Raw genomic sequence first — 22,798 nt, forward strand, 5'->3', positions numbered from 1 at the left:
TAATAACCCTGAGAAATGCCAAATTCTCTTGACGGGCTATAGAAATCCTTTAGCACTTCACTATTACTTATTCCCCTTTTATCCAATTTATATGACCTTGTATTTTTTGAATTTCAACTAAGTTTACATTATTCCAAAGTAGTATAACATTTAAATAACTCCTTAATCCCAGAATTGTTTTTGTTCCCCATCATACCTCATTCATCAAATGCATTATTTATTGTTAACCTAATATCCTTTCCATTTAAGTAGATCCCTCCCCAATACCTCAAATAGCGACAATTGGGTCAAGTAATGACCTTTCCTTTTTTAGTTCATATCTCAGAATTGTGTCCATATTATCCCACTCATATGATGGATTTGAGTAACCAGAAAATAGGTATGCCAATTTGACAAAGGAAAACCAGTGCTTTCCTAAACTAGAGATTTTTCTGATTTTTACAATACTTCTGAATTCATGCTGTTTTTCGCCACCAAAATAAAATCCCCTTGTATATTATCAGTAGCTTTAAAAATACTTTTTGGTAACCCAAATGTAGAACGCTGAAAAATAAACATATTGTAATTTGTGGTGAAACCAAAACAGAATGATAATCCTTAGTGGCCCTTCTCTTTTTAAATCATTGAACAGAAAAGCCATCTAAACGGGTCGCTTATAAGCAGACAATTGCCTGAAAATATGTTGTTAAAGTCATACACGGCATACATCTTTAACTTTTTTCAGATACATATCACATTCTTCACATATTCTAAAAGAAGAGAAAAAAAACATTCTTCCTCCTTCTTCTCTTCCTCCCACCAACAAAACCCTACACACTATCTCCCTAACATCATGTGTTAGAGCTCCTTTACACAGCATTAATATCCCAACTTCTCCTATATCCTTAACCCCTTGAGGACACATTTTTTGTTTTTTTTCACTCTTGATTTTTCCTCCCTACTTTCAAAAAAATCATAACTTTTTCATTTTTCCAAAACATAGCTGTTTATAAGGGTTTGTTTTTTGCAGAATGAATTGTATTTTTCAATGATAGTATTTAATGTACCATATAAAGTAATGAAAAAATTTTCAAAAATTCTAAGTGGGGTATAATGGGAAAAAATGAAATCCTACCGTTTGGGGGAGGGCAGTCTTCTTTCTATGTTATACACTCTGTAGTAAAAATGACATAACTTTTTTTATGGTTCAGTCCGATTGCTAGGATACCAAATTTATATAGTTATTTTTGGTGTACTACTTTTAAAAAATAAAATATATTTAGCAAAAAAAAATTATTTTCAACCGTCATCTAGACAGCCATTACATTTTTTATTTTTCCATTGACATAGTTGCGCAAGGGCTCATTTTTATTGTTGGATGTCCTGTAGTTTCTAGTGGTAGTATCTTGGAGTACGTATAACATTTTGATAGCTTTTTATTACATTTTTTCTTTGAGATGGGGGTGACCAAAAAAAACGCTATTCTGGCATTGTTTATTTTTTTTCTGGTGATGTTCACCATGCAAGGTAAATAATGTGTTACTTTGATAGATAGGACTTTTATGACGCAATCATACCAAATAGGTTTTTTTATTTAGATTTTTTTTACAAATATGGCAAAAGCTTTTTTTTACTTTTTTATTACTTTTTATTTTTTTAAATAATTAATACGATTACTTAAACTCATTTTAACATCTTACATTTACGATTTACATTTACATTTATTTTCAGTCCCCCATAGGGATTGGAACTTGCGATGGTTTGAACATTCCTGCAGTGTGATGTAATACCATAGCATTATATTATACCATGATCTACAGGCATGACTTGAAAGGCAATCTGCAATGGCAGCCCTGGGGGATTTTAGAAGGCCCTCAGCTATCACAGCAGCTGAATGACGCAATGAGATTGCGGGGGATCGTTCAGGACTACTGAACTCCGATCATGGCATTTAAAGGGGTTGTCTCACGAAATCAAGTGGGGTTAAGCACTTCTGTATGGCCATTATTAATGCACTTTGTAATATACATCGTGCATTAAATATGAGCCATACAGAAGTTATTCACTTACCCACTCCGTTGCTGGCAACCCCGTCTCCATGGCTCCGTCTAATTTCAGCGTCTAATCACCCGATTAGACGCGCTTGCGCAGAAGGGTCTTCTCCCTTCTGGTCGGTCCGGGCACGAGCGGCGTTCTGGCTCCGCCCCATTCTATGAGTCATCGCGTAGCTCTGCCCCATCACGTGTGCCGATTCCAGCCAATCAGGAGTCTGGAATCGGCACACGTGACGGGGCAGAGCTACGCGATGATGCGTAGAAGGGGGCGGAGCCAGAACGCCGCTCGTGCCCGGACCGACCAGAAGGGAGAAGACCCTTCTGCGCAAGCGCGTCTAATCGGGCGATTAGACGCTGAAATTAGACGGAGCCATGGAGACAGGGATGCCAGCAACGGAGTGGGTAAGTGAATAACTTCTGTATGGCTCATATTTAATGCACGATGTATATTACAAAGTGCATTAATATGGCCATACAGAAGTGCTTAACCCCACTTGATTTCGCAAGACAACCCCTTTAATGCTGCTATCAAAATTGACAACATCATTTAAAGAGTTAGCAGCTCTGATCAGTGGCAGTGCTCATTGGAATTGTTGTGGGCTGGTGTTGCCTGCAAGAAACAGCATTGCATGGAGTGGGATCGAGACTCTGATTTGTCTCCATACAAATCCCAAACCTCAATGACATAAATGTACATACTGAAGCATTGAGAGGTTAATAGTAGAGATGAGCGAACGTGTCCGTAACGGACACATCCGCACCCGGACACCGGCTTTAGCGAACACTGGAGTGTTCGCGCGTAAGTGTCCGGGTGCCGCCGGGGGGCGGGGAGATGCGCGGCGGCGCGGGCGGCAGTAGCGGGGAACAGGGGGGAGCCCTCTCTCTCTCCCTCTCCCCCCCGCTCCCCGCCGCACCCCCCCGCGCTGCCACGGCGGCCCCCGAACTTTTTCGCCCGAACACCGAGGTGTTCGCAAAGTTCGGTGTTCGGGCGAAAAAGGGGCAGGGCCGAACTTGTTCGCTCATCTCTAGTTAATAGATAGGCATTTTATGGATGCAGAGAAATTTCACTTTTTTAATATCCTAAGGGAACTTTCACTCATTTGATTGCTTATACAATATATCGCAATACCTCAGTATTACAGTATACTGCATTTCTCCAGGCAGCTTGCTAGGATGTACCATGGGCATGTCTTCTTTTTATTTAGTCAAATCATTTTTATTGAAATTATATTTTTGAATACAACTGCCCCTTAATTATATGACATCTATACTTACATAAGTATAATATACTGAGAACATATCATTACTTCACCCAAACAATACAATCAATCAAAATTATATTTAAGCAAATCATAATCAACCCCACTTTCAGGAGAAAAAAACATACAAAAAAGAAAACCTACTAACTTCTCTCCTTCACCTCCTCCTAATGCTAACAGCTTTTCTATGATACATCAATACAATCAGCAATCGATGTGAACTATTTATTATATATATATATATATATATATATATATATATATATATATATATATCAGATTATCTCTCCAAAATGTCCTCAAACTTAGTCAGACAACCTCTTTTTTGACATTACCTCCCCCCCTCCCCCCGCAGATATAACCCTTTCACAAAATCTCTACTGTTGGGAGGGTGAGGGGAGGGTTCATCCAACGGGGCATAATCAGCTTCCCTGACTGATATGATGCTCTCTGAATTACCAAAAGAATATGCCCATCAACACCACAAACAATACCCAATATACAAGTTCTGGGATTAAAACCAGTATCAAGATGTGTTTTTTAAATTATTTCTGGTATCCCATTCCAAAATTCACGCAATTTTACACGATCCCAGACCATATGCATTAAATCTACACCATCCATATAAGATTTCGGACAGTTTGATTTTAATCTAATATCCATGTAAACAACTTTAATGGAAAATAATAAACTCTATGCACAAAATACAATTGAAATACTTGTTGACTTTTAGAGATATCATTGGAATCATACACAACACTGCGACCAATTTATCTTCGCTAATATGGCCGAAATCTTTTTCCCATTATATTTTACCTTAACTGGGAATTGCTGTAAATAGTAAGACAGCATCTCTCTATATAAATAAGATGTTACAACCTTTGTAGCTCCTGAATACCCAAGAAAATTCATCAAAGGGTGTTGAACAGTAAACACAGATACTGACGGCGTCTGAGCAGCAAACGCGTATCATAACTGAAGGAACTGGAAATAACTAAAAAATTAGAAAAAAAGCCCCCCCAGAATGTATCTGTTCCAAAAAGATTACCCCTCCCTTCTCCCATGATAAAAATTTCTCCAACCTAAAAAGAAAAAACTCTGGCAACTTAGGGTTACTCCAAGGATGGTGTATATAATAAATCCATCTAGTTGCAATATCAGCTTAAATTTATTCCACAATTTAATCATTAATGTAATAGTTGGATATTATTCCTTCTTTCCTCCTTTCATCCGTCTTTCACGTACCATTATAGGGGGGCTACAACCTGTCATTTTAGAAACCAATCTGCTATTCAACCCCACCCCATTTCTTTTTCTTCATTCCCTCAACTGCTGAAATTGAGACGCCAGAAAATATATCCTAATATTTGCCAATCCTACAGACCGTTAATCCCTTTGAAGGGTCTCCAATTTAATTCTAGTAGATTTCTTATTCCATAATAAACTCCTAAATATTGTATGGAGTCTAAAAAATATTGTAATGGAATCCAAACTAGAGAATTTTGAAGTATTTAAAGGAGTTGTAGCACCAAAACCATTTTGATAAGATTTTTCCTGTCAATTATCGACAATAGAAGACGATTCCAGACCTTGACCTTATACTCAAACAATAGGAGCAGATTGGCAGAAATGTAGTCTTGAGGCTTAGAAGTTACAACAACTCCCAAATATTTGAATTCCTTCACTATTTATATTTGCGTATGTTCCAGTAAATAGTCCACCAGCAAGGGATCTAAAGGGAGAATTGGAGATTTCCCCCAGTTAACAGTAAGACCAGACATCTTACCAAATATACATAAAATGGACATAATAGGACTACTGATCTACTCAGATTCCCGGCATACAACAGATCATCTGCATATATTGAGATACATTCCTCAATTCTTCCATACTGCAATCCAACTATATAGGATGATTGCCTTATCAAACCACCCCTAACCTGTTCCCCTCCAACCATCCAGAAATATGACCATTCACTCTTACTGTTGCTCCTGGCATTGAATAGAGCAGTTTAACCCATGCTATAAATTTTTCACTGAAACCCATTTTATGATGAACAGCTCACAAATAATTCTACTCGACACTGTGAAAAGCTTTGGCAGCGTTGAGTAAAAAAACAGGCCTGCTCCCACAAACTTGATTATTCGCATGAAGATCCACATAAAATCGCCTTAAATTAATAACAGTTACTTTGTTTGGCATGAACCCGGACTGATCCTCATGTAGTAAATGAATCATTCCTAAAAGTAATCTGCTCGCAACTACCTCCACCAAGATTTTTACATCAGTGATCAACAAAGATATTGGATGATAGGAGTCAGGAAGAGACAAATTCTTTCCCAGTTTAGGAATTAAGACAATCATAGCATCTCTCATTGATAGTAGCATATCCGGGTAGTGCTTAAAAAATTGATTTGGAAGACCATCCAACCCAAATGACTTTTCATTAGGAAGTGCTACTACTGTGTACTTGAACTCCTTAATGCCAGAGGACATAAAGTGAGCTCAGAAATGAGCCCGCGCCATGCTGCAGCGGGAGCTGGCTGTTACTGATAGCCGGCCTCTCACTGAAACAGCGGAGGGTAGATGATTACAGTGACCCCCCAGTGTTAACTCACTACAAGCCGTAATCTATGTACATCGCGGCATGTAAAGAGTTCACAGAGGGAGGGCACTCCCTCTCTGACGTAATTGGAGCCCCATGATGTAAAGAAAAACACCACATACAGAAAAACACCACAAACAGAAAAACACCGCATACAGGTCCGTAATGACCTGTACTATAATTTGAGCACACTATTTATCCTGTGCAGCAAAAAACATTTAAAAAATGGAGGTAAAGTGCTTATTTTGTTCATTTTACCCCTCAAAAAGAGCAATAAAAGTGATCAAAAAAGCCAAATGTACCCCAAGATGGTACAAATAAAAACTACTGCTCGTGATGCAAAAACCAAGCCCTCACAGAGCTCCATCCATGGAAAAATAAATAAGTTATGGAACTTCGAATGCAGTGATGTAAAAAAAATAATAAATTAAAAAAGGGTTTTCATTGTGCAAAAGTGAAAAAAACCTAAAAAACATTATAATATTTTTTGGTATCATTGTAATCCTACTGACCCACAAGAAAATGTATTGTGTCATTCATGCTGTATGATTAACACTGTAAAAAAAAACCCTGCTCACAAAAAAATTATAAAAGTTTAACAAAGAGCCTCTAGTATCACTTTCTGATCATCAAAGTTGGCAATTGAACCTGAGCCAAATATTTATAAAGATCCTCACAATCCACACTTAACTTAGAAGCATACTGTTTAAATAGGAAAAAAATGTCTCCAAACTTTTATCCTCCTTTATAAGCAAAGAATTATGGGAGAAGTGCATGTACGGGACCGTCAAAAGAGTCAGATTTTCAGAGGGTGACAGCGCTAGATCACGGGTGCGGGTGATTATAAAAAATACATTACCTGACTCCCTGTCACATTCCCTAACAACACCATAACTTAGTTTATGGTGCTGTAGGGACATGACAGGTTTATTTAATGGTTGAAGATTGGGGTTTTTCAGCTGTCACCTATGCATTTGGCCTAAAGCCAAACTACTGTGTTTCCCCCGAAAATAAGACCGCCTTATATTAATTTTTTGCCCCAAAATAGGAACATGGTCTTATTTTCGGCGGGTGTCTTATACTCACCTAGCAAGCGCTATTTGGGTCCCTCCTGCTGGGCTGCGGCACTCCGGCCGGCCTCCATGTAGTTCTCAATGCCAACAAAGCATCTCTTGCTGGTGGAGGGGCTTAAATACCCCACCTCCAGCAAGCGATTGCTCTGATTGGTTCAGGAGCACCACCTCGGCCAATTAAATCTGGAGCTCGATGATGTCATTCAATGAATGGCTGTGATTGGTTCAACGAGTGCCAGCTCTGATTGGCTGAGTCGGGGTATTTAAACCCCGTCACCAGCAAGAGACACTGTATGTGTAGCACAGCAGATCCACATCTACTGATCCTAAAACACACAAACCTATTGTCATTCCTTTCATTTCTGTCTGATATGTATTTTTGTATGGTTATCACAGTAAGTGTTAAAAACAAATAAACCAAGAGTTACTCAGACCAACATATTCTCTGAGTGACAACATTATGCACTGAAATCCTTAATCCCCATAATAAGAATAACACATCTATCATCAGATCGCTAATAGAATCCAGGAAGCAACAGAAGAGTTTTTTCAACTCCGCAGAGTGAAAGCAACTGAAAACTAAGTTCAGAAAATAAATGAAAGCTTTGCTTGCCTTGTGTGCAACATCATAAAATATGGTTTCTTGCTTATTTGGCTTAAAACCATAATTTCTCTTTCATGTGTAACTTCACATAAGGAGATTAGTCATCCCGTCACTTATTCAGTGTAAACAGTGTGAATATGAAGCTCTATTTCTGGGTGTTCTCTTGCAAAGTAATAAGAAGTAAAGCTAGGTACTGTGAAAAATGAGAAATGTGTGATGATAATGAAAGCTGCGGACTGAATGTATTCTCATTTATTCCCAACATTACAGGACAGGGGACTCAGCCTATTTTACATTTTGAATATGACAGCCAAAGCTCCACAAATGTGATGTAAATGCTGCTTGAGAAAGTACAGAGCTGAAGAGGTTTATGTAGTGTTATAATTTTGGGCATTAACTATACACTCCCATCTCTTGTCATCATGGAAAATCAGAATTGGACTTACGCATATTCACTAAAACTTCACAGGATTTCAGAAAGAAATGACATCTATGAGATCTGAGCTGCAGTACATCACAGTACATTTTGTTCCATTTCCATCCACTTTAAAAATCGAACATGTAACAGCCAACTGTGGATAACCAGCGGATGCTTTGACCACTCCGAATGCCAAGTTGTCAGAGCTTACAATAAAAAAATACCCCCCTTTTCCCATTGGCTTCTGTGGGGCCCTTTGGTGCACAAATACACAGAAAAATCGAGCATGTTCTATTTTTGTACAACCGGCATGCACACACAAAATATGAACATGGAAATGAACCCAATGAAATCAATGCATTCTATTCTCTACATATTGCGCACGCAAATATACCCGTGGGAAGCCAGACTAACTGTATATGCTAATTGTTAATGTAGATCACTGGAAAAACCCCAAACATCACATTCATCATGCATACCAATGTAAAGGTCACTGCATTTATGCTTTGCCCCAAAGATCTCCACTGAAGTACATGGTGAACATGGTGGAAATTGATGGACCGCCATTCACCCAATAGGGGAGGATTCCAAAGATGATATTCATGGCATATCTTGTAAAAAGTAAAATCATACATAACAGTCACGGCATTGCCGAAAAGTGCGCTGACGTGTATTTTAATAACAAAACAGCAGTTTTCAAACTTATTTTTAATGTATGTGCTATTTGAACAACAGTGTTAAGCCTTAGTCACACGGGCGTTTTTTCCCGCGATTTTCGGATCGCATGACGGATGCGCACCCGCAAATCGCGTGACCGGGGCTGAAAAATCGCCCGAAAAACTGCTCCTAGCGCGTTTCATTAGAAACGGGCCGGAGCTGTCCAGCGCATTGAATTCAATGGAGCCGGCAATACAGCCGGCTCCATTGAAAGCAATGGGCTGCGGGCGATCTCACGATGAATTTTCGGGAAGGGCTTAAAAATATAAGCCCTTCCTGGAAATTCATCCAGAAATGTGTAAAAATAAAAAAGAAAATATATACTCACCTGGTCCCGGCAGACAGAGTTCAGCCGCGGTGGCTGGCAGTTCTCCTGAACTGCTCTAAGTAGTTTTCATCAGCCGGGGCTTTAAAATCCCCGCCTGCTGAATGAGCTGCCTCTGATTGGTCACAGCCTCACCAATCAGAGGCAGCTCTCACTCACACCCTTTCCTGAATTCATGAATGGGTGAGTGAGTGCTGCCTCTAATTGGCTCAGCGCTGAGCCAATCAGAGGCAGCACTCACTCACCCATTCATGAATTCATGAATGGGTGTGAGTGAGAGCTGCCTCTGATTGGTGAGGCTGTGACCAATAAGAGGCAGCTCATTCAGCAGGCGGGGATTTTAAAGCCCCGGCTGCTGAATACTACTCAGAGCAGTTCAGGAGAACTGACGGCCGCCGCGGCTGAACTCCGTCTGCCGGGACCAGGTGAGTATATTTTTTTTTTATTTTTACACATTTCTGGATGAATTTCCGGGAAGGGCTTATATTTTTAAGCCCTTCCCGAAAATTCATTGTGCGATCGCTGGCAGCCCATTGCTTTTAATGGAGCCGGCTGTATTGCCGGCTCCATTGAATTCAATGGGCAAACATCATTCTTCTCTGCCACAGCTGTTACCGCTGTGGCAGAGGAGAATGATTTGTCTACTATATGTTCTCAATGGGGTCGGCACTGCTGCCGCCGGCCCCATTGAGCGCATATAGAGAAGAGAACAGGAATCGCTGATCGCAGAAAGGTGCGATCTGCGATTTCTGTTCTATAATTTATCGGACGAGCGCATAAAAAGCGCTCATGTGTCCGATACCATTGCAAAGCAATGGTTCTATAAAATCGCCGGACGCATGCGCAAATCGCACGAAAAAATGCCCGTCTGACTGAGGCCTTACACAGAAAACCATGTGGCCATTAAAAGGCTACTTCTGCAATAATAATTTTCCCACCCCTGCCCTCTTCACCTGATTGCCTGTCACACTTTAGAGGTTTATTTCACTCTCATGCAGTGTAGCCATTTGTCTGATACTTATCAAGCACCATCTTGATATTACTTTCACATTCACATCAATTCCATGATCCATTAACCCCTTAAGGACCAGGCTGTTTTGTGCCTTAAAGGGGTTGTCCCGCGAAACAAAGTGGGGGTATACACTTCTGTATGGCCATATTAATGCACTTTGTAATGTACATTGTGCATTAATTATGAGCCATACAGAAGTTATTCACTTACCTGTTCCGTTGCTAGCGTCCTCGTCTCCATGGTGCCGTCTAATTTTCAGCGTCTAATCGCCGGATTAGACGCGCTTGCGCAGTCCGGTCTTCTTCTTTTCTGAATGGGGCCGCTCGTGCCGGAGAGCGGCTCCTCGTAGCTCCGCCCCGTCACGTGCCGATTCCAGCCAATCAGGAGGCTGGAATCGGCAATGGACCGCACAGAAGCCCTGCGGTCCACCGAGGGTGAAGATCCCGGCGGCCATCTTCACCAGGTAAGTAAGAAGTCACCGGAGCGCGGGGATTCAGGTAAGCACTGTCCGGTTTTCTTTTTTAACCCCTGCATCGGGTTTGTCTCGTGCCGAACGGGGGGGCTATTGAAAAAAAAAAAAAAAACGTTTCGGCGCGGGACAACCCCTTTAAGGACTAGACACCTTTTACGGATTTTACCCATGTGGTAGTTTTACTGCCCTATTTTTTTTCTTTTAGCTACCAAAATAATTTTTGCTGCGTTTTTTTTCAGTGACATATAGGGCTATTTTTTTAATATCTTTTTCACTGACTTTTTTTTTCATTTTCTTTTGTTTTATTAGGGGTAAAAAGCTAAAAAAATTTATTTTTTTAACATTTATAGTTTTTTTTTAAAAATTTGTATATTTACGCTAAAATAAAGTATGGAGATGGGTTCCTCATTTTGTTTCGGACGTTTTGATATATAATATGTATGGTTTTGGATTACAGGGCGCTTATATCAATGGTTTTGGTTTGAATCAGCTTTGAGTTATTATCTTTCTTATATATATTGTTGTTTTATTCTGTAAATTTTTTGTACTTATTATTGTAATTATGTTTTTTACTATCTATGTCCCCCAAGACGTCATATAAGACCTCTGGGGGACATTCCCATGTTTTTTGTTTTTTTTAATTTAACACTTTTCCACTATAGCTGAGGCATCCATAGAAGCCTCACTTACAAGGAGGAACATCCCTTGTAGTGACATTAGTCACTCGCATAGCTGATCATGGTCTCCTGGGACTCTGTAGCTCTGCTGTGACAGAGGTCACCCGGCGGTCACTGAGTGCCATCTCGCGTAGTGGAAGAAAGATTTGCACTTTCACTTTTTAAGTACATTGTGCTCATTAAGCAATGTGTACTAAGTAAAGGAGAAGGCAGAAAGGGTTAAAAACCCACTTCTCCCTTCTCTTCTGGGTTATCAGCTGTGACTAACAGCTGACAACCCGTTCTGCTTCTGATTGATTGCAGAAGCAAGAGGCTTTAATCCCCACTGTAATTTTACATACGACTGGGCTTTAAGCATGGGACCAAGCGCCGTAAATTTACAGTGCTTGGTCCTTAATGGGTTAAAGTGACACATGTCAGATTTCCAAAATTTGGCTCTGTCACTAAGGCGCAAACAGGCTTCATCACTAAGGGGTTAATACAACATTATATGAGCAGCAACAGACTGTACCATCCCTTTTGGAGGTAAAACATTGACATTATAATTTGCATTCACCTAAATAAGTTAGAAACCATAAATATATAGTCAGGAGAATGAGCTGTGATTTCTTCTGTTATAACTGTGTGACAGGAGCTATTTGATAATCATCAGTAACTGTGATAGGAGAATTTGTACTCCCCTCTAGACAGATTCTGTGGTAGAGTCCATGTAACAGCATCACACAGACCGAGAAACTGAATAGAAACAGAACATATAACCTTAAGTAAATCTGACCTGGTCAAAATTGAGATCATAGAATGGTAGAGTTGGAAGGGAACTCCAGGGTCATCTGGTCCAACCCCCTGCTCAATGCTAGATCCCTAAATCATCCCAGACAGATGTCTGTCCAGCCTCTGTTTGAAGACTTCCATTGAAGGAGAACTGACCACCTCCATGGCAACCTGTTCCACTCATTGATCACCCTCCCTATCAAAGCTTTTTTTTTAAATACATGACCATCTGAGGAAAAAGCCTGGGAATTTCAGATAGAAAGAAATAACTAAACAAAGTAACACTAGCTTACGTATATACTGCCTATCTGTATCCAGTGGGTGTGGACTAAGGACCTAGTCCTTAGCCAGGGCCCACCAAGAGATTCATCTGGTCACCTGAGGGCCAGTCCAAGCATGCCAATATCACATAGTAACTAGAAAGTGCAGTAAGCAGAGATACAGATAAAGTTTACATAGCCTCAAAAGAAAAAATTAAATTGGGGCTCCCTTCTGGTGCTGCTTAAAACAACCAGACCTCTTACACCTAGAACTAAAGACTCTGATGCAAATTAGAAATTATTAATCGGAGTCTGTTGATTCTAGTGGAGTCAAACAAGGGTATGTTGGCTCTCAATTTTTCCTCAATAGATGTGTCAAGGAATTTCAATACCCTATTCCTTTTTTTCTGCTTTAGATAAGCCACCATGAGGAGTGACCATCTACTGCCTACTCCACAAACCACGTTAACACTTGGTTGAAGTGAGAATTCTTATGTTTAAGGTAGTAGTTAGAAATAGCTAAATGTTTGGCCACCTGGTGTTGAAGGTGTATGGGCACCTTAAGGCCCATTGCCCACGGACGGATTATCGATGCGCAATTTATGGCCAGATGCCCACCGTGAATTCCGCAGTAATGTCCGTCCATAGACATGCCATGTTAAAAGAATCTTCCATGCCCACGTGCTGAAATCAACTGCGATTTTTCGCTCGCGGGGAAGAATTACAGCATGCTCTATTTTGTGCAGAAAAATGCACGGACGGCCTCCATTGAAGTCAATGGAAGCCGTCCGATCTGCGGTGATTCCAAAATGTCAATTTTGAAGTCCCTGCGGATCCACGTCATCGCCGGAGCGACGGCAGCGTCATGTGCACCAGCCGAGATACTCGCCGCGGATCCGAACAGGTGAGTATAGGGTATCTGGCCGGCACGGGTCTGATTCTGCTGTGAGATTTTGCAGTCAGAATCCAACCAGGCCGTCCGTGGGCATGAGGCCTTAATGCTTCGCTCTACATTATACAGTACATAACTTCTAAACCTAAAACAAACAAAAACAGTGGGTTTGTATTGGGTTTTCCTCATCAACTGCATGCTCTAAGGGGAATTTATGGAAGGCTCCGACAACAGCTGAAAATAACTTACAAACATAATGTCAGGAGAGAACAACAGAATAGAAAAATGCTCTAGCAATGGACCTACAAATCCTTAATTGTTCCAGAAAGAAGTAGATAAATAATAATCCTGAAAGCATAGTGCCGGTCATTTTAAAATATGGGTCATTCTTATGTTTAAGCTTCCAACTGGAGGCTTTTCAAGGCCACTTTTATTATATACTGTAAGTCAAATTACAATGAGTAATTCACACATTGTTCCATTCAGTTGTTTAAGTGTCCTGAAATGACTACTTATGGCACAATTGACTATGCTGAGGTCTAACAAAATCACTTTGCAATATACACAGGTCATGATGAACATGAACAGGTTGCAAATGTATTAACAGACAACATTTATTTCAGAAAGTTTTTTTTTCAAGCATATTCAATCAGTTAAACATTATTATAATTAAGGGCATTTAGTTGTAGGTCTGTAGTCTGTAGTGTGAAAAGACCAGTTCATCAACGGCTTGGAAGAAATTAAAATCCCCAAACATTATTTATCCAATAATTAGAGAGTCTTCAAGAGCCACCGCAACATCAAAGACTTCTCGGACAGGTTTTTAGCTCTACTCCTATTTGTAGCAAAGACTAAGTGACTAATGGCGCTAGTTAGCATCAGAAATGCGCCAGCAAAGTCTTGAATATTGTGGGTGCTCTTTAAAATGTTTTACATTTTTAGATAAATAACGTTTTTGGATTTTACAACCCAATTCCAAAAAAAGTTGGGACGCTGTGTAAAATGTAAATTCATGTAAAGAAAAAAAGAATGCAATGTGCAGTGAGCCGCTGGTCGGGTAATGCGGAAGTGGCATCACATGATTTTGACTGTTTTGGATACGAAAATGCTGCGGAATTTAGTGTGGAATTTTCTGCTGCAGACCTTCTGCAGCATTTTCGCCTTTGTGAACATACCCCTATAGATAAATAGGTCACGACTGTGCTGAAAAAATTGGGAGAGTTAGCAAGTATGGATAATATGGATACAGTGGATATAGTGGGGCTGCAACTAGATTACTGGTCACTGTTTCTGCAAAAAAAGATATTAATTGAATTACTTAGAGGGGTTGTCTGCGTTGTGTTTTTTTTCTGCAAACCCTGTTCTTCATGCAGTTACATGACTAACTAGTGTATACTCACCCTTCCCCATTTCCTGCTGTGCTTCCTGCGTTGCCACTCTGGGTCTCCCCTATGACGTCAAGTTTACAGGCTGTCTCAGCCTGTTTATGGGACGTTACAGGCTGCAGCCAATGACAGAGCTCAACTGTTATGGTGTCCCACTTGGAACAGGTAGTGGAACTAGGGTGGTATTATTACATCAGCCTGGTCCACATGGCTATGAAATGGTACTCTGGCACTATTATGAGTTATTTAATAAATTATTGTTTTGGGCTAAGAGAATTTAGCAAAAATAAGTTGGAAAACCACTTTAAGCATTTGTTTTATTCCCATAAAAAGCCATAATTACCCCATAACCAGAGTAGAATTCCTGGCAGTTCTCTCTGTACGGTTCAATGAAGAGATGGACAAGTCTATAGGAGTGACAGAAAGAACTAAGCAATTATCACTTGGGCCTTTCCATACCCTTCATACACTGCAATGAAGTGAACTACATATTTCTTCATTGAACTGTATGGAAAATGCAGACAGGGAATTATTCTCTTGACATGAGAGGCCTATTCATTCCATTTATGGAAGGTGTCCAAAGGTAAAGGAAAAAAAATCTCTACTAACATTAAATTCCTGGCTGTTCCAGTACTACTGCTCTGAAGGTCCCCACTGGGACCCGTCCCAGCAGCACTGATGTGCTGTGACTACTGCCCCTGGTGATGCTAGTAAGTATAGCTAGTAAGTATACGCTAAGATTTTAGATGGCCAAAAAAAAACAAAAAACGATAGACTGGCTGAAAGCATAAATCTGTGCGAAATTTGGTCCGATAAGCTCTACTCTTTGGCATCTTTAGGCCTCTTTCACACGGGTGTCATTTTAATGAGATGTAGGCATGCAAAAGAACCAATGGTTTCCTATGGATGCCTTCAGACAAACGCTTTTATGACGCGCCAAAAAAAATCGCACCACAAAAGATAGGACCTAAACACGTTATTTCAACACCGACATTTCTTGCAGCATCAAAAGATAAGTCTTGCCTATCTTTTGACAGCACAATGCAGGAGAATCTATAGACTCTTGTGGGAGTCTATGGGAGCCGTCTGAAGAAGAAAGGGGAGAGGGAGTTTAGCAGCAGCGAGCGCCACTAAACAATGACAAGGGCCTTTAGTTGAGGCATTTAGAGATCATTTAAAGTAGTTCTGCCAACCGAAGGATTTCGGAGCTGCGGCGTTATTTCAACATAGCCAGACGTGTGAATGGACAATAAAGTAGCAAAGAATAGCCGCGACTTGGCTGCGGCTATTCTTCCTTCATGCAATTTTATGCTCCTGTGATATTGTAGCGGGGCTATCTGAACATCATTCAGTTATGCAGTTGGCAAGAACACGTGTTAATATGCAACATCATTACTGCTGTCATGTAACCAAAGATCAGCAGGGGATCCAGAGCATCATTATATAGAACCAAAACCATCAAACAGGTATGCAATATGCGTGATAGTACAGAGTTGGGATGAAGGTTTTTGCAACTATAGCTTTTTATGACGTCAGCATCACATGAGCGCTTGTGGAGAAAGAAATTTCAGAACATTGGTTGTTTATGCAAAGCGAAAAGCCCCGGGAGACACTTGTAGCACATAGAACATTTGTAACTTAGTCAACTTAAAGACATAAACTAAAAAAACCTGGGAGTATTTTTGGTTAATTTAATAATACTTTGGTTTCTATAAAACACTGAGAATGTCTATTTCTTTTCTAGTAATCCTGTATGGTATTCTTCATATCATGTAAGAGTTGAAGTGCAGATGGTGCTGAAAGGGAATGTCTCATCTATTTCATCTTAGTTTCATTCGCTAGATGTAATGCAGAAGAGAAACACTTTTATTTTTTAAATGTTTTAAAACTATTTTTTTTATTTTTAACAGCTTCCCTGGGGCGGCCATATCAGAAACACACCCTTCATGTATTGTCTGTACAGTGCAGCAGGGTGTGGGTAGAAAACAATGGGAGTCAATTAATAAGGAACTGTCAAAAAATACTACAGTCCCAGGGATGTGTTGCTGTGGAATCCGCTCCCTGGAGGCCATTGAGCAATGCAAAAAGATCCTTCTTATAATGTATATTGTTGCTATATTACCTTATCTAGCCCCGCAGCAGTATAATAGAGCTGTCATTAAATTCCTTTCTGTTGGAGATAAAATGATTGTCTAAGTATCTTTTTATAAAGTTACAAAAACCCAACATTTTTTGTATTTTTCCTTTAAAACCTTTATAATGGGCAACAGTTTTAAGCTACGGTACTTCCTGGAAGATAAAAACAAGCTATTAAATATTTATGGTCTAGACTAATGATTTGCACTGTAGGGTGCCATGTGAACTCACCAGTGGAGCTACAATGATTCAGCATGATTGATGGTGACAGACAAAATGCATCTAGCAGAGGTGCCACATGCTAGGTCACATGTGGTAGAATCTCTGCCCACCACGTACATGCTGCATGCCACACAGGAGCCCTTCCCTGAAAATCATCCCTAGAATGTGTAAAAAAAAATTTATATATATACTCACCTCTCTGCCGCTGCCAAGGCCCAGGTGCGTCTAGCTGCTCGGTCCTCCTGAACTGCTCTGAAGTTCTTTCAGCAGGCAGGGATATAAAATCCCTGCATGCTGAAAGTCTTGTGCCTGATTGGCAGAGCGCTCAGCCAATCACAGGCAGCGTTCAGCCATTCATTGAATAACAGCTAAGCACTGCCTGTGATTGGTCCCTGCACTCAGCCAATCAGAGGCAGAGCTCAGCCATTCATTGAACGCAATGAATGGCTGAGCACTGCCTGTGATTGGCTGATCTACTCTATATGTTGTCAACGGCTCCATTGACAACAAGGTGAAACCCCTGAATGTTACAGCATCCAGGGGTTTCACATCCAAGGTATCTCCTGCCGCTGTCACAGCCACAGCAGGGGATAGCGATGGGACTGCACTTTATGTGCGAAGTTTGAACGCACCCAAGAGCGATTTTTTTTTTAACTTTGATGCCTGCTTCGGTCATGCAAATTTTTGCATTCATTTTATGCAAGTAAATGCGCAGCAAAAAACGCTCATCTGCCTGAGCCCTTAATGGGATTTGAACCTAGGACCAAAGCACTGAAAGGCAACACTGCTAGTGGATGAGCAACACTAGTTGTGATCACCTTTTTCAATACATTTCCTGTTTCTGTTTTTTCACTCATAGATTACAATTAATGGCATCCTTTACATTAATGGCTTATTCACACGAGAGCTGTCCATGTGCTTTAGAGGTGCACACAGAACACGCTTCTATAAGAACCAATGGGAGCATTCAGATTTTGTGTACGGGCTACTTCAAGTAGCATGAATTAACCTGTTCACGTCATCTTATTAGTGCAGTATAGCCGCACTTTGCACCCGACTATACTGCGCACAGACAGCGCTCGTGGGAACGAGCCCTTAGAGACCATTCTCTAGACTTGGGCTCCATAGCAACATTACCATCTTTTATTCCTATTACAATTGCAGCGTGACAGTATGTTCACATGTCATGGGTTCTCTTCCAAGTTTTTACAGTAAAAAATCCACAGCTTAAAATCTTCACCACATGGTGCAAAATTTGATTCAAATTTTGGTGCCGATTTGCATAAATTGACATGCTGCAGATTTAGGCCTTAGTCAGACGGGCGTTTTTTCGCGCGATTTGCGCATCGCATGTCGGATGCGCATGCGCAAATCGCGTGACCGGGGGCGAAAAATCGCGGGAAAAATCTGCACCTAGCCGCGTTAATCGTCGCAGCAAAACGCCCGTCTGACCGGAGAAAAATCGCCGTGCGCATCAAGATGCGCATGAAACTTCGACTGGCCGGCGAAAAAAATGATTTTGGTGCGCACATAAAACGCCGAACGCAGATAGGCGCGATCTGCGAATCGTCGTGCCCTATAATTTATCGCATATCCGCATAAAAAGCGGACATGTGACCGATACCATAGCGAACCATGGGTTCTATATATGCGCGAATCGCATGCGCGTGCGCAAATCGCGTGAAAAAACGCCCGTCTGACTAAGGCCTTAAAATCCACAGTGCATGTCAGTTTACTGTTTATCTGCAGGGTGTGGATGGAATTTCTAAAATATAATGCTTGTAGTGAAAATGCAGCCGATTTTCGGTAGTTATTTCCACAGCAGAAATGACAGTGTTTTAGATCCATGTAGGCATTCCCCTACTGTGTGCAAATTGATTTCCTTAATTAAATGTATACACTGATCATGCATAACATAAAAAAACACCAGCCTAATATCATGTATCATATCAGAAGATGGAGCATGCTGCGGGTGATTTCCCGCACGTGCAATCCGCGCAGCAGGGAAAAATGACAACCGCAGGTATTTACTTACCTGCGGGTGTCCAACGCAGATTACGCGTGCGGGACACCTGCGCGAATTTTGTAAATAGAATTAGCCAGTGGACATAAGGCCTTAGCGATCCATTTGCATAAAGTGTTAATGGTCATTAATGCTTTATCATCTTCATTTACATGTACAAGGACCTACAAGTTGTTTGCAGAGCCCAGCGTGTGTTTGAACACATACCCAGCTGTGCAAACAACTGCCAGCACATTCCATTGTTTTCCTTGTGGCTAGTGTAAACATGCGCTGGGAGAACATCCTGCAGTCTTTTGAAAGATGAGCAAAATACATTCCAATGGAATGTACCTGCTCAGTCTTTCAGTGGCTGAATGATGGAATTTATGTGAAGTAAAATCAATCATTGAAACGAAACGTGCACGATGCCCACGTTTACATGTAATGATTATTGCTTATTTTTGGTTGTTTGGACAAATTTTGAGCGCTATATATATAATCGTTGTGTGTAAAGGGCCTTTAAAGGATCTCCTGCTAATGTCTTGGGGCCAGATACTGTACCGCAGGACACCTTCAGAGATCTAGTTAAGTCCATGCCACAATGAGGCAGAATGGTTCTGGTGGCATCTATGCAAAGAAAGTCAGGTGGTTATGTTATAACTGATCTGAGTAAACAATGTGTAAAACATTGTTTATTTGCTTATTCTGTGGTTGCAGTCAGGACTATATTATTGTCAATTAACTTCAGATTCTGCGACTAAATCTGCGTATTCTACACACATCAGTACAATGCTTTGATAATTATAGCATTGAAGACATCAGTGCAAACTTCACTGTTCTACCTAGTAATTAAAACTAATTGACACAGCATGGATAAAAGTGAGGACAGAAGATACAATCCTACATACTTATCAAACCTATTTTGGTAATCTAATTTTGTTTTGCAGAATGACAAATCCCCAGGGCGCTCAGCAAGTCGATCAAGCAACATTTCAAAGGTATGTGAAAAATGTTGCCCATTCTTATGCTTGATAGATTACACTGAGGTGCCAAGCATTAGGCTACATTATTTATTACACATTATATGCACATACTGTATTTCACCTGTCGGCTTCAGTTTAACATTTCTTTTCTGACTTTAATTAGAATGATACACTGCCAATCCAATTTGCACATGTCAAGATTTTAACATGGCATATTGCTTTCATGTTATTCAAACTATCTAGCCAAGACAATGGAACAAATGTGAAGATTGGATAAATGTTTAATTTCTTTGTTCTTGTTTGAAATTCATGAGATGCGACTGACAAATCTTTATAAATACATTCATTTATGTCAATTATTTACAATATTTCACATATATATGATCAGACACAATACACAGAGGCATTGGCAAATACAGTATGCAATGTGTAATTAAATACATTAAAGATAATGTAAGCAATATAATATATGGATTATCCTAATGTAGGATATCTACAAAGCATATATTAAGGAATACGTATATTAGAATGACATCTTGCTTATCATTCCTTTGACTGTGATAAGATAATGTGACATGAAATAGCTTTATATCATTATATTGTTACATCTGAGCTGGACGCAAATGGCATGTAATTCGTCGTCCTGAAAGAATGGATATACACACAATATACTAACAAGGTGAACCCATCACATTAATAATAAAACTAAAAGGTGGGGAAATGAAAAATCTGACTCTAACCTACTAATGGCAAGTAGACCCTACCTAAAAGCGGAGCACTCATCCTGATGAAAGTGAACCTATGTTGGGAATCTGGGGCAACCCTGACTTTAATCTAGTTGGAATAATGGTGGCTACAATGAATACCATTATTTGCAGAGTAGATGTTACAAAAGCTTGCTATGAATCAGATGTTAACTCCATGCAAAAGATAGCAATAGTCATGATGTTACAACACCCCAGATAACATAAATGCCAAACAGACATTTGAACTATAGGACAGGATGGGAACCACTGACTTGACCAGAAACACCTTCAAACAAGACGTATAACCGGTGCCATCAGTGAGGAGGAGCCGGAATAAATGTGTGCAGGCAAGAGCTGATTGGTTGACAGGGACACACACCTCCCAGCTGACCAATCCATCCACACACCAGCAGAGAAGTGTTCATGTGAGCGTCCAATGCAGGAATGACACTGAGCATGCACGAGCATGTGGATTGCATGCACTGAGGCATGACATCACCCCGATTCCAATCTGACACAGCTGGCAAACCATTACATATTGTACATATAGTTTGAAGGCTTATTCAGACATCTGTATATTGGACAGGTTTTCACGCCCGGCTGATATACGATGTCCCTTTCTGCAGAGGGAGGAGGCAGGCCGGGCCGTGAGCAGTGCACTGAGCTTTCGCCCCCTCTCTGCTCTCTCTTTTCCCCCCTCTCTGTCCCCTCTCCACCCCTTGCCTGTTTGCAATGGAAGGGGTGGGACAGGTGCAGAGCTAAGTTCTGCCCCTTCCATTGCAAATAGTGGTGAGGGGCGGAGATGGGGCCGGAGCTCAGTGCACTGCTTCCGGCCCAGCCTGCCCGCCTTCTCCCCCTGCAGAAAGTGACACCATATATCGGCCAGGCATGAAAACCCCGCCAATATATGGACGTCTGAATAAGCCCTTAAGCATTCAGATAACATATATAATGGTGTAGCTACAAATCATGGGACCCCACACAGGCTTTACCTGTCAAATCTGCATCAGATTTTTTTTCTGACATGGACCTTACAGTTTAATCAATGGCAAAACTCCAAGTTCTGTCACGGATTTTAATGCAGATCAGCATATGGATTTAGTCCCAGTCAGTGGGGAGAATCCATGTGTGGCTGTCCAATGAGGTTTCCGCATGGAAAGTGTATCAAGATTGGCATGTCAATTCTTTTTTTACGCAATGCAGATTCTACAATCCATGTCCAGAAGAATCAGCGTTGTATAAACTATGGCACAGATAGAAACATTTGCCATGTGTCTAAGCGAAGCATAACAATGCACATTTTTATGGGTTGTGATTTTAAGACATTGAATAATAATAAATTATAATGTACAACATAAAACATATAAAATTAAAAAGGCGGAACGTTTTCAGGGCTGCTCGATGAGTGCTGAAATAATTGCTGTTTTTTATTAGGGTATATAAAACATGCCCTTAACTTAAAGAAATCTGTCCGGATGACAGAATTTTCTTTAGCGAACATAATTATGTAATTATAGGGGATCAGAAAAAAAGACTTTGCTGTTTTTTCCAAAAATAGTGCCACTCTTCTCCATATACTGGATCTTGTATTGCACCAAAGTATTGCTGTTACACAAACTAACAGAACATGCAGAAATTATAATTCCGTTTATTATATTTGCCAATTTCGATGTAAGTAAACATCCTGAAAAGTGAAATTCAGAAACCACAAAAAAGTGCAAAATAAACAGTGCAATCTGTGAAATCAGAAAACAAGAAACAGAGATGAGATGTTGTCATTTTTCTATGTAACTGAGGAAATTGGCCATATGGATACAGCACTTCTTAATTCTGAATGTTGGATGGTGTTATGTCTTTGACATAGCGTGCCTACGCTATTTGCATATCCTGATAGTTATTAACTGTTAATGGCTGCGTAAATAGCGTAATGCAGAACGATAGTTTGGCGCATTAAATAAAAAGATCTCGCACACTAAACATTTGACGTATGATAGATCTGTATAGTAAATATAAAGTCATAATGCACCAGTTCTAAGCAGGTATTGAGTGTTAGTAGTTCATTGGAAGTTCTTTACAGGGGTTTTCCAGGCCTTAGGTACAATCTTGTAATACTGCAGAACAAATGCAGGTTGTATTTGTAACAACTATATACAGTGGTTGTCTGTTGTGGTGATCGTGGCTCCCTCTGTCATCGCTGAATATCTGT

General features: G+C 40.4%; 1 protein-coding gene across 1 annotated transcript in view; it reads left to right on the forward strand.

Annotated features, from left to right (window-relative positions):
• MARCHF1 (membrane associated ring-CH-type finger 1) overlaps nt 1-22,798 on the forward strand; it is a 265,460-nt gene that overhangs the window by 84,204 nt on the left and 158,458 nt on the right. The window contains exon 2 of the mRNA XM_066574677.1: nt 19,811-19,861. Within this exon, the coding sequence (XP_066430774.1) occupies nt 19,811-19,861 (51 nt within the window). The remainder of the gene's footprint in view (nt 1-19,810; nt 19,862-22,798) is intronic.

Source organism: Eleutherodactylus coqui, chromosome 7 (genome assembly GCF_035609145.1).
Source record: "Eleutherodactylus coqui strain aEleCoq1 chromosome 7, aEleCoq1.hap1, whole genome shotgun sequence".
NCBI lineage: Eukaryota > Metazoa > Chordata > Amphibia > Anura > Eleutherodactylidae > Eleutherodactylus > Eleutherodactylus coqui.